Below are 12962 nucleotides of genomic sequence, written 5' to 3'. Positions count from 1 at the left end.
AATCCTCTGTGATGTGGGTACAGACGCCTCTCTGGCAGTAGAGATGGCATTAGGACTATGGGAAATGTATGAAATTTATGAGTTGCAATCTCCAGTTACAGCAGCAGTTGTATATACATTTGTAAAAGCATACCAAAGGCCAGGTAAAATGAAACCGTATTTCCAAGTAGATGTCACTGTCAGTGATGAAACTGCAAGAATTTAAGGAGGATCACTGCCACACGAGTCTTAAGTAACTGCTGTTAGAAGACCTTTCTTTATCTTTCTTTGGCTCAGTAAAGTCCCTGTCCGACTCACGCTTGCATGCTCACAGGCGTCTGACTTCTTTTTGAAATGCTGTCTGTTGAGTGAAAACAGTGATTGTGTTCCTCACCTGATGAATGCATCAACTAGCAGGGCTGGTGCTTTTGGTCTATAGGCCCTGAAACACATGAAGTAATACGTGTAAAGTAGCCTGCAGTGCAAATATTGCATTCGCAGAAAATCCAGTGGCTGACTCAATTTATCACTAAAAACAAGAGCCTTGTTTTATATCAGTAAACGTGGAAGACACTGACTGTCCCCTTTATTTCATGAAGCAATTAGACAATGATGCGCTTGATACCATATATCTCCTTACAACAATGCATCTTCATGTTTAGCAGTTTGAGCTTTCTAAGTTATTGTTGGGCCATGAACGAAGGGCTCTGTTATCTGTTATGTCTTTCAAAACTGGGTGGATTTTTTCCTGCTCAAAAGGCCAGATAAGACAGCAAGAAGCCCTCAGCCTAAATCCCATTTAAGGATTCTTTTCAGTGCTCTTCATGCAGTAACTAGCCTTCCTGTTCCTAGTACGGTCTGGCCAAGTGTTTGATTACCATAGCATCATCTCCTTTGCAATGTGCCTCAAGCACTTTAAATAGATTCATTGCAAAGTACTGCAACCAGCTGTTTGCTGCCTCTAACGATAGGGAGTTAGCAGTTCAGAACAGCGTAGAAGTTTGAGACACACCGTGAATCTCCCTGGTGGCTGTTAATTTATGTTTACCTCCATCTAATGTTAAATTGTTTTCTCCCAACTTCTTAGCAGCTTTACGCTTTCTATTTTCCAGGTTTCTGTTTTCCACATCAACTCTTCCTTCAGTGATCTTTAATGTAGTCCTGAGAAGCTTCAATGGTCAATTATTTGAATCTCAGCTGCCCTGCATCTGAAGTTTTCTGGGGTTTTCATCAGCCGTAAGAACCGGGAAATGCAAACTATGATGGGCTCTCTAATCAGTGATCTGTAAGCTTAAGATCCCTGCACCCAAATTCTCATCAATATTTACAGACCCAGACCAAATGATATAGCAATGTTTTGATGTATATCATATGCCATATATGTTACCATATAGTATGATACGTATAATAACTTATCGCTATTTTTTCTAAATCATGGGCTGGTCAAAAGAAAAAAAAAACACACAAAATTCAAGTGGTCACTGTATTTAAAACAAAAATGACAACAAAAAAGCATTTCATAGCTTTGTCATTATTTGCTGGACAAAAGGAAGGATTGAATAATTCAGATGCTGTGGAAAAATGTACTGAGATGTATTAGGGTTTTGTTAGAAACTAGCTAGGATTTAGCTCAGCCTCGAACTTCTGAACAAAGGACATTCGTATTGGACGTGTTCCATATTTTACATACTACAGTCACATACAGCTTACATAGTAAAATCTGATTTATTTATTTATTTTTAAGAAGCAAAGCCCAATGGCGGTCTTTGGCGCTGTGTTTGTCACACTGTCACTAAGCTAGCAAACCAAAGGGTGCCAGGGCTAGACACTCGAACCCAGCTGCTTACCCTGTTGAACTGTCAGCACGGTCCCAGCATTGGGTCCAGGCCAACCAGCTTTCTCCCAGGCAACCCTTGGCATGGTTCAGGGTTTAGCTCAGCCCAAATTTTAACCACCCGAACAGGACAGCTGCATCTGCATTGTCAAGAATTTAATAGTATGAGCCTGGCCGGGGCAAGGCAGTTAGCCTCAGGAAGAGTGTGAGCACCAGTGCAAATCAGTTTACTAGCGCTGGTAAAATTCAGAGTTGAAGAATATAGCAACAAGTACTCCCTACCTTCTGCATGCTCAAATTCAAATTGGTATTTTCTGTAACTATGCCATGACCTGCCCTCCCGCAGAGAGGCCTGTGCTGTTAGAAACATCCAGCATTAAATGACCAGAGAGGCACACACACCTCTCCTGGAGGAAGAAGAAAAATCCAGGCATGCTGGTTACCGAAAGATGACAAACTGAAATTCAGGGCTGGGAGCATACACAAGCGACGTATTTCAGGGTATACTTGGTCTGATAAGGTCTTGGGTGCACTGAGAGTGGTGGACCATAAAGGGTTGAAGGGTTTTCTTATTTTACTTGAGTTTTATTTGTTTTAGATTTAAAGATCCAAAGAAAGAAATGGGAGTTAGGACTTCTAATTTGGGTAGTTTTCTTTCCAATGGAAAAAGGACTTTAACTGAGATAAAACAGAGAGCATTGCCCTGTTATTAGAATTTAAGAATCGTGTTGTGGGGTTTCAGTGTGTTTTTTTTTGTTTGCTTGGTTGTTTTAAATGGGATTAGGTGCATGAATGTCTCTTATTTTTTTAAGAATGTATACTACTTTGAAAATGAATTTTAAGTAATAATTTAAACAACACCAGTACTCAGGTCTGTGCACTCAAACCCAGCTGCCTATACTGTTAAAATTGTCAGCAACTGTTATCCAGTGTCTGAGGAAAAAGGCATGTTCTGCTGGGTTTTAAGAACTGCCTGTAATGTTTAACTTTCAGTGACCAGGAACATCAATACTGAAACTTCAGTGAGAGCCTCTGTGATTTTAAGTTTCTGACTCTCAACTTTGGCATAAATCAATTCTTTAAGTCAGGCATTTACCTGAAGGCTGGAAAGCTGACACTATTTGTTTTCAGCATTCTAAGGGAATGCCCTTTTTTTTTATATATTTTTTTCCCAGTTTTTAAATAGATTTACGTCCTGTTCTGGAGTTTGCTACAGCACAGGTGTCTTATCCCTGACTTCTGCTGATTCATCAGCTACTCTCTGTCTCTGTGTTCCTTTTTCATCCCTTAAACACAGCGAAACCAAAACTCAGAAACTGCCAGCTGGCAGGCTCGCCAGGAAATATTTTTGGTAGTTTATTAGGCAACTCTCTTTTCTGTTTTGTGCAAAACAAATTTTCCAGAATTCTCTGAATTTTAACCATGTGTTGAAATGTAAGATTTAATCTGAGACATAAAGATGAAGTTCTGATGAAATTTCGATCAACAGGATCGAGGTGATCCCTCCTTTAAAATGTCAGTATGCTATTTTAAATGTTATTTAGATTTCAAGTAATTCCTCCTGCAGCTTGTTCTTCTCAAACCCTACTGATTTTTATGAATTGTATCAGATTACATAGGAGAACTTATGTTTTCTGTTTTTATTTCTCAGCTTGCAGGAATTCAATGTTCTACCTTATTGCTTAGATCTAGAGGAAAATAAACTGTAAAAACCACAGCTTTCATTTCTAATAAATGTCTAGCAGATAAAGCTTAAAACATGACCCAGCTGTTTTATAAGACCAAGCATACCTGGCATGCAAACAAAAAGAAACCCGGTATAAAAATAAGGTGAGGTTTTTGGAGGGTCCCAGCTCTTCAAATGCTGACACGCTGGGTTAGCATTACTTGTGTTTTAACTCGATGGTTCAAACTTCAGCTGTATTTAGATGGAAGGTAAAATGAATCCTGTACAGTCGTTTCTCCTCAAAAGCACTTTCAAACATACGTGCAAAAACTTTATGCACGGACTAAGTAAATGTATTTTTATTATGGCCAGAATAATGAACTCCCAAATTAGAACTGTGTTAAAGACAAATACCTGGGCATTTCTTTGAATGCTCGATCTAGTCATCGTAAAACATCTTGTTTCTTTATGCAAGTTGACTGAGTTTTAGTGTTATTCAGTGCTTTGCTTACAAGGGCCTGCTGAGAGGCAATTAGTACTAGTGAAACTTGATGCTGAAAGATCAAGTTCAATTCCTTCTGTTTTATTTGATCTCAGAAGCCTGAGCTTTAATAGAATGCACCCATGCAAAAACTAGCAGTATGCCCATGTTCTAGATCTTGCTTCAGGAACACCTACCCTAATGGGGTAGCTGTGATAAGCTGGGTGAGAACATGTATAGCAGTTAACTAGGAAATAATCTGGAGATACTCCCATTCAAAACATAGATGCTTAATTTTCCAACAGTAAGAGTTTCTGGATATCTGAGAGAATTCTGAGGGTCCCCAATACTGTCTATTCCCACTCAGGATCCACACATCTTCTGCTCATCTCGCTTGCAAGCCCCCCTCATTAAACATTTCCAGAGCCCATTTACCACCCTAGCCCCCAACCCAAATGGTAGCCCTGCCTTTTATCCATCAGTTTTGTAGTTTTCACCCACTTGGATGCTTGGGAAATCCAAGTTCAGTTCAAATTCTTCCTCCGGGAAGCAAACACAATAAGTACTTTGTACCTCCAGAGAGAACGAGCCAGCCATCCGGGCAGACACCTTTGAAAGAGAGTTCTTCTTGGCCTTCGCTAAGTGAGCCTCTCCACTTTACATGGAAAAACTAAAGATCAGTTGAGCTAGAATGAGCAGTCTCTTAATTTTGTGGTAGGTCCTTACCTGGAAAAAAGGGAAGCCCATGTGCCAATCTCCATCTTTAATTAGTACTGGGTTTAAAACAAGGAAGCAAACAAAAAAAACAGCATCATGTAATGCAAGGGTAATTGTACTTCCTGTCTCTTGTACTTTAAAATCTGTAAAATCAAGAGATGGAACCAATGATTTTACAGCAGCAGCTGCCTTACACGATTTATATCTCAGTTAATAAACCACGCCTACCTGGCACACCAAAACCCTTCTCCAGTTTATCTAGGCAAACTGAAAAATTAAAAATAATCATTTCAAGGCATCAATTGGATGCTAGAGAGGAAAACAAAATATTAAGAAATCTGGATCTGCAGCCCAGGATTTTCTCAGAAGACTGAACAGTAAATGGAGATCAGAATCTCAGTGATGTGTATTTCATGGATGATTGACAAATCACATATGCTATGCAAAGTAGGCACTGTCAGCCAAATGGTTCGATGCTAACAGCACTAAAATCTTTACTGTAAGTGCAAATATTGGTACTCCTTGCATTGCATCATTGCTGTTTTGGGGAAAGCAGATATTTCTACTACATAGAAATAAAAATACATGACAGCTCTAAATGAAATCAAACCACATTTGAAGGAAACACTCAGGAGAAACGAGGCATTGTCTTAAAGCGTGCAACAGGGCAGTGCGGTAGTGGATCAGCCTAATGATCCTTCCATTCTGCACTTGTACTCTCGCTGGATTGCCCACAGAAGCGTCAGTTCTTTCTTCTGAAGACTGCTAAAATCTTTGCCTTGGTGATTCTGAGGCAAAAGTGAAGCCAAGATGGCTATATTTTGTGATGGGGGGAAAAGCATCATTTTTAATTTGCAATCTTTCAACAACTTCAGTTCTTGGACTATATCCTAAAGTTTACTGAAGATCCTGCTTTATCTTCTCTGAAACAGATATTTTGTGTGCCATTTTTTATCTTACCTTCTTCAAATATTTTATTCCATTTCCTTGGTCTTTAATTCTATCCGTAAAATAATATTTTTTCTTGATCTTACCTATTTTCCTCATGTATCTCTGAATTCTAATTCTTCTGAGATAAGGTGAAAGACTCAGCATGATATTCCAACATAAGATGGATCATTGGTTTGTTTCACTGTTTTCATATTAGAGTTCTAGAAAAAAAAAAATCACATTCTTGATGGTGAGTATGTAATAAATAGAATGGTCCTTTTTTAAAGTTAAAGCTAGATATTGAATTTAGCTTGCTTTCTTTTATTTCTTTAGGAGCCCATAAGGAGCATAACTGACTCCCATTATTTCTTCCGATCGATTATTTTGAATGTATCATCATGAAATTTTACCTACAATGTTCTTCTACTCTTCTCTGGGTAGATCTCTGATATTTCTCCTGGCCTCCTCTGGTTTTATCTAAACCGCATACAGTATCTGTAAACACTGAAATACGTTCCCTTCAGCGTTTCCTGTAATTATATCAGACTATCTCAGATAAAAGTATGACAGCATCTCTGAAGTTATTACTTTGATGTAAATTGTAGTAGTCCGCTGTATTAACTTCAGGGGAACTCCAAGTCTATACCAAAGCTACTGATACCAGCCCCACTCTGAAGATTCAGACAAATAACCCCTCACCTGCATTTTAAAAAGTTCTAACACTTCTACCAGGTTACTACAATAATTTAGAACATCAGATCCAACCCCCTAATCGCAAATGGCCCTGAAACTTGGTTGAACAGAAATCTAGATTTTCATTTGAAGAAACAGGAAGATAAATAGTCATTTATAGACTATTAAAATGTGTCTGAATACACTTTATAATTTGTGAACATTAAAAAAAAAGTCACTTAGGCTTAAAATAAGTCCTCTGAGGACTTATGAAATGAAATGAGTGAAACAAACCATTGATACATCTTAACTCTTGTGCTCAGTGGAAAGTGCATTGGTGTATTGGAGTACCTTACTAGAAAGAATAGTAACAACAAACTATTTTGAAAGTTTTGTAGAAGTAATGACATAAGAAAACGCCTACCAGTATAGAAAGCAACATAGTAAACGTTGTTTTCCTGCTCCTATATACATTTTGCACTACCGTTCCTCTAAAATAGACCCTGCATATTATTTTTTTTTCCTAAGTCCTGCTTAAGAAGCAAACAAAAACAATCTCTAGAATTCTGAGAAAACCTGAAAGGCATCAAATGGACGTGAAACCAAACATGGCAAATACCCCAAATTCTCTGTGAAGAGCAGCCTAATAGTGCACAGTTAAGTACAGCAGTTTAATCTTTTTCTTAAAATTCTCTGGATAATTAGGAAATGTAGTCAGCATAGAAAGCTGTACTGTCAAACTGATTCAGTTACTCTAATTGAAGTTCATTTACAACATACAGGGGCAAAAATTAAATTACTTAAAAGAAAAAAGGAAACAAACCAGTAGAAGTCTTTTATTCAGTAGGAATTACATAGGTCTATTTCTTAGTTTCTCTTTATAAGGGCAATTTTTCATGTTCATTGAAATATTTAATAGTGAAACTGAAAGGATGTCATAGTTAGTGCAACCTACATGTATTTGGATAACAGTAGACTAAAGAGGATGACTTTCAACCAGACTCATTTTCCATTCAAAATATAAATGAGGTATAGATCTGGTTTCAGATTCTTGATGGGAGATTCAAGGTTTATTATTAATTTTTATACAAAAGTGAATTATGTTTTCATAGGGGACCTGAGTTCATTTTACTCTTCTACCTGCAGAATTGAAGAATACTTAGAAATATGTTTGTTAGGGGTGAATCGACTTGTGTGCTTTTATAAAACACTAATTTGTCAACAATGATGTTAATTTGGGTAATAGAGATCTCTAATGCTACGCTACTTTTCACCATCACAGAGAAGAAAGCAAAAGGCGAAATGGTATATTTTGGGTTGAGTGGGAAGACGTCCATGTTCAATGGTAATGGTAAGTTGGAGAAAGGAAATAAAGGTCAAGAATGGAAGCATACATTTTGGTATTTAGGATCTGGACCAGGCAGAATGCATGTTGGCTACGCCATCCGTAAGGAGCTCTCCAGTTGAAAGTTCATCTAGGTTACCAACGTAGAGTGCAGAAAGGATCTTTTAAGCATGAAGCATAAGCAAGTGGGTGTTTAAGACCATTTCAATGTGAAGCTATTTAGCTAAATTGTAGGTTATTGTTTAAAGCTGCAGAAGGAATTTACTCAGGGTAGTACTGTATTTTGACACATTTGGTTCTTTATGTGCATATGTATTATACAAAACAACAACAACAGTAAAAAAAAAAAAAAAAAAAAAAACCCTTGGCTGGCTCCATAATAACATCACTCTTCTCACCCTTGACAAATTAATGGTTGGTTTCAAGAGTAAGAACCAACAGTCACAAAAAGACGAGTAACTGGTGGTGATAATTCCCATTTGAGGGGGGAAAAAATGAAAAAAAAATCAACCAAGAAAGCTTAGTGAATGCTTTATGTTACTCACATAACCTACCCCCACTCCCCCAATATTGTGCTTCAAGTATTTAGCTACATTGTCCGGCTTGGCAATTTACAAGCCATAAATACTTTCCTTTGTCTATAAAGAAAAGACCAGATTTCATGAGAAACAGAGAAAGCATTTTCATATCAAGAACTGCAGCCAACATGTAATGCACTTTCTGGTTGCAAGATTGCTAAACTACACTGATAACTGATATAAAGTATTATGAGGGAAGAATACAAATTAAAAACAAACAAAAAAACTTATCAAGACACACAAATCAAGAAGAAATCAAAGATACTACATTTTTATTTCCCAAACATAAGCAGTAATTCAAGAGCGTTCTCTCGAATATATCTGTATTTGAATACTTATAGTGCCAAACACTCTCTGGGAGAAAAAAAAAAAAAGAAAAAAGAAAAATGCCAACACAGCTAGGAGAAATTTTAAAAAGTCTTTGGATCAGTCCATAACTAAGTTTTCAGCTTTATTAACAGCAAAATCTAGTAAATTTTATTATTTTTAAAAATTATTTTAGTGAACATGTATGAATATTCAAATTTGAAAGCCACAAAAATATAACAGGACACTTAACATCAGCAAAAACAATATGTAATGATAGATGTTAAAACGATCAAATTATCAGATTAAAAAATCTGAGATTTTCTTTTTTGTTCTAACAATTGTTATATCTGAAGAAGGAAAGTAATTCCACTCTTTTTTTCCTAATGTCGATTTTTACAGAATGAAAACATCTCTTTAAAAACATTAAATTTCAGTGACAGACTAGAAGAGATGTATTTTTACTTATGGATAATGTAAGGTGACAACATCACACAAAAGAAAGGGAATTATTTGAAAGCCCAGCACTCAAGATTGTAAAAATTCAGAGATGAGGGTATATTTCTCCACTAGTATATGTAACAAAAACATCCTCAATTGAATTTCATCAGGGAAAAAAAAACAAACGCCCTGTTAATCTGTGGAAAAAAAAAATATATATATATATATTACTGCTGCAGGAATTGTTAAAACTCTAACATGCATCACCAAACAATAATAACGCTGCCTCTTCTCTTGTGGCCATTGTGACTTCCCTGTTAAGCCACATATAAACATCAACAAAATCAGATTTTATCTGTAAGGAGAAGAGGAATGTATGTTTGTAAAAGGTGCTTATTAATTATTATTTGTAGCACTGCTGTGGTCGGACTTGAGTCGGGGACTGGGATTCCATTTTGCTAGGTGCTCTAAAAAAAATAAAAGACACAATCCTTGTTTTAGTCACAAAACACATGAACATTTTGATTCTGTGGGCTGTATTTTAATCTGCATCGGGAAAAGTTACAAGTGGCCAAAAGAACGGGGAAGTTCGATATATTCAGGGTAGTTTTCCTCTACTTTCAGACTCTTTGACCGTTAAAAATTCTCTATTCCTTGGTTTATAGGTTTAGTGATGTCATACATAAGCATACATTCTTATATGTAAACATCAAGGGAAATTAAAATGTTAATCACATTATTCATGTAGTCCTTTGTTGTGAGAACCACCTACGAGATATTACGATACATATTTTACATAGCTAAGAAAGAGACTCCAGTCACTTTATTTTTTAAATCTTTATTAGGTGGTAAATGATTTCATTGCCATTTCAATTATTTGAAGTGTTTATTTGAAATAAAGCCTAGGCAGAGAATGGTTATTGTTGTAAAAACCGGGAAAAGGGAGACACCCAGACATTTCGTAATTTAAAAACAAGGGAAGCTACAGATAAACCGATCAAACCTAGTACATACAATTTTACTGCTTCAGGAAAATCTGTAACAGGGAACACTTTTACCCTCATGATTATAGACCATGCTAGATTAGGATTTTAAGGTTTGGGTTTGTTTTTTTTTTTAGGGAATTTGATCATTGTACGTCAAAATGCGTGGAAGCTGGGCTCCTGCTGTATAAATCTAGTTTTTAATCCCTCTTTATAAGATGACTGGAAATAACCGAGGGAAATCAGCGAGGTTTTAGCCTCCTTTCTGTGACCCTTCACGGTTCCGTTTGTGCAGAGGGGCGGCTGCGGGGAGCCCTCTCTAGTCCCAGCACAAAGCTCCGGCTGCGGGCTCTCAAACAGAGCTCGTGGGCCTCGGGCTCAGGCATCTAAAGCCTCCCCTCAGCTGCTCAGAAATACGGATTAAACCCGATTTGTCCCAAAGTTACAGAGTCGAGGCCCGAAGGCTCATTGCGCACATCGTATTTCTGCCTGGTTTCTCTACCATCTCAGACACGCTTCTGGCTTGGCCAGTTACGTTCGTTAACAACCGTGTGTGTGAAAGTCTGACAGATTTCCCTGCTAAATTCGCTGTTTTTGCCCTGAAAGCTGCTCCTCCTCGCAAGGCCGCGGCTCGACCTGAGAACGCCCAGGCTCGCTGCGAGCCATGAGGCAGACAAACCGCCGCGCTCCTCTCACCCCCCCCCCTTTTTTTTTTTTTTTTTTTTAAGATTCCTCCCTTTTTTAAACCTAACCACCAGCGGGCCTGCGCTTTGTTTCCCCCTTCCCGGCCCCGAGGGGCCCTCAGCACGCCCCGGGGCAGCGTTTTGGATCCCCCGGGGCCGCGTTTTGTGCCCCCCGGGGCCAGCCCCGCGTTACCTCCGCTCCCCGCTCGTCCGGCGGCTCCGCTCCCGGGGGCCGGCGGCTCCGGCGGCGAGGCGAGGACAACGAGCAGCGCCCTGAGGAGGAGGAGTAGGAGGAGGAAGATGAGGATGAGGAGGATGAGCTCAACCTACAGGCGCCCCCCAGCCCCCGTGGCAGGAACCAGGCGCCCACACACGAGGCTGGGGGGGGGGGGAGGGTTGGTGTTTTGTTTTGTTTTTTCATTTTTTTTCCTCGTTTTTTTTTTTTGTCCTAAAACCAACACGCCTGACTTATGCGCGGGTGCCGGGGGGCAGCGGAGCCCCCCCCCGGGTGGCGCCGCCTGAGGGGGGGGCGAAGGAAGGAGAAGGAAGAGGAGGTAGAGGAAGAGGAGGAGGAGGAGGAGGAGGGCCGGCTTTCCCCCGCCAGCCCGCCTCCCCAGCGGGGCCGCGCTCCCCGGGGGCATTTTGGCTTCGCTCGCTTCCCGTGGCTGCGCCACCGAGGCTCGGCAACCTCCAGCCTCCGCGGCCCCTCCTCCTCCTCTTCCTCCTCCTCCTCGTCTAACCCCCCTCCCAGCTCCCTCCGTATCCCTCCGCGCTCCGGCCGCCCGCCCTCCCTCCCTCCCTCCAGCACGGCGCAGAGAAAAGCGCCGCTCCGACACCGAGCGGCCCTCCCGCCCCGCCATCTTCTGCCCGAGCCGCCCGCACACACACACACACACACACACAGAGCACGCGGCGCCCTCCCTCTTCTCCCCTCAGCCGGGGGGCGGCGAGGGCAGGAGGAGCGGGGCAGGAGGAGCGAGACCCTCCCCCCTCCCTTCTTCTTCCTCCTCCTCCTCCTCCATCTTCCGCGGCGGGGGCTGGGGGCTCGGGGGAGGGGCGGCGCGGCGCCAGGGGCCGGCGGGGCTGAGGCGGGGGGCGCGGAGGGAGGAGGAGGAGGAGGAGGAGGAGGGGACTCTTTCTCCGGGCGGAGGGATCGCGCTTTTGGCTGGCTGGCTGGCGGCGGCGGCGGTGGTGGCGCGGGCGGCCGCGAGTTGTTGTTTCCTCCTCCTCCTCCTCCTCCTGCCGCTGCCTGCCCGGGGCTCGAATGGTGGAGCCCAGCCTCGTCCCGCTGAACCGCCGGTGACAGCCGCCGGGCGGCCGCCTGCCGCTGGGCCCCGGCGCTGCCGCGGGAGCGCGGCCCGACCCCCCCCTTCCTCCTCCTCCTCCCCCCCCCGCCCACCCCCCTCTCCCTCCTCCTCCTCCTCCTCCTCCTCCTCCTCCTCCTCCTCCTCCTCCTCCTCCCGCCGCTCCGGTCCTCGCCTCGCCATGTCCGGGGACGGCGGCAGCAGGCACACGGCGGAGCTGCGAGCGGGTGAGTGCCGGGGCGGCGGGCGCGGAGGGAACGAGGAAGGGAGGGAGGGGGGAAGGAAAAAAAAAAAAAAAAAAAAAGACGGGGGGCTCCGCAGCCCTCAGCGCCTCTCCCCCGCTCTCCCCGCAGAGCTCTACTTCCTCATCGCCCGCTTTCTGGAGGACGGACCCTGCCAGCAAGCGGCTCAGGTAGGGGGCGGATGGCGCCGCCGGGGCCTGCCGGGGAGGGGGGAGGCCGGGCCGGGCCCCAGCAGAGGGCCCTCCCTTCCCTTCCCCTCCTTCCCCGAATTTATCGATTTTATTGTCCCCGTCCCCCTTTTGTTGTCGCCGCAGGTCCTGATCCGAGAAGTGGCGGAGAAAGAGGTAAGCGGCGCCGCTCGCCCCGCCCGCGGCCTCACCCCCCCCCCACCTTCCCCTTCTCCTTCCCCTCCCCTCGCCCCCCGCCCGGTGCCGGGGGGCGGTGGGGGGGTGCTCACGGCGCTGCCCCCCCCCCCCCCTCTTGTCGCCCCCCGCAGCTGCTGCCCAAGCGCACGGACTGGACGGGCAAGGAGCACCCGCGCAGCTACCAGAACCTGGTAAGGCAGCGGCCGCCGGCCCGGCTCCGGCTCCTGCTCCTCCCCTCTCCTCCCTCCCTCCCTCCCTCAGCAGCCCGACCGAAAAATTGAATTTCCCGCAAAAAAAAAAAAAAAAAAAAAAAAAGACTTAAAAAAAAAAAACTTGGGGGGTTTGTTATTATTATTACTATTTATTTATTTTAACTGGGCCCTTCCCCTCGCGTTCCCCCTCACGCACGCGGCCGCGCGCAGCCCCCTCAGCCGTG

General features: G+C 43.2%; 1 protein-coding gene and 1 long non-coding RNA gene across 2 annotated transcripts in view; one reads left to right on the top strand and one right to left on the bottom strand.

The window, feature by feature from the left end:
* Positions 1-8457: 8457 nt before the first annotated feature.
* On the bottom strand, positions 8458-11081 carry LOC118260838 (uncharacterized). Its single transcript, XR_004782313.2, has 2 exons — positions 10809-11081; positions 8458-9416 (listed from the first exon to the last, which is right to left on the bottom strand). It is a non-coding gene; the product is annotated as an uncharacterized LOC118260838 (long non-coding RNA).
* Positions 11082-11741: 660 nt separating this feature from the next.
* The window catches only part of PHIP (pleckstrin homology domain interacting protein), a 115636-nt gene continuing 114415 nt past the window's right edge, over positions 11742-12962 (top strand). Inside the window, exons 1-4 of the mRNA XM_035571353.2 lie at positions 11742-12146; positions 12273-12331; positions 12476-12505; positions 12658-12717. Of these exons, the coding sequence (XP_035427246.1) occupies positions 12101-12146; positions 12273-12331; positions 12476-12505; positions 12658-12717 (195 nt within the window). The 5' untranslated portion in view covers positions 11742-12100. The remainder of the gene's footprint in view (positions 12147-12272; positions 12332-12475; positions 12506-12657; positions 12718-12962) is intronic.

This window comes from Cygnus atratus, chromosome 3 (assembly GCF_013377495.2).
Source record: "Cygnus atratus isolate AKBS03 ecotype Queensland, Australia chromosome 3, CAtr_DNAZoo_HiC_assembly, whole genome shotgun sequence".
Lineage (NCBI taxonomy): Eukaryota > Metazoa > Chordata > Aves > Anseriformes > Anatidae > Cygnus > Cygnus atratus.
This window is presented reverse-complemented; position numbering and strand designations above follow the sequence as displayed.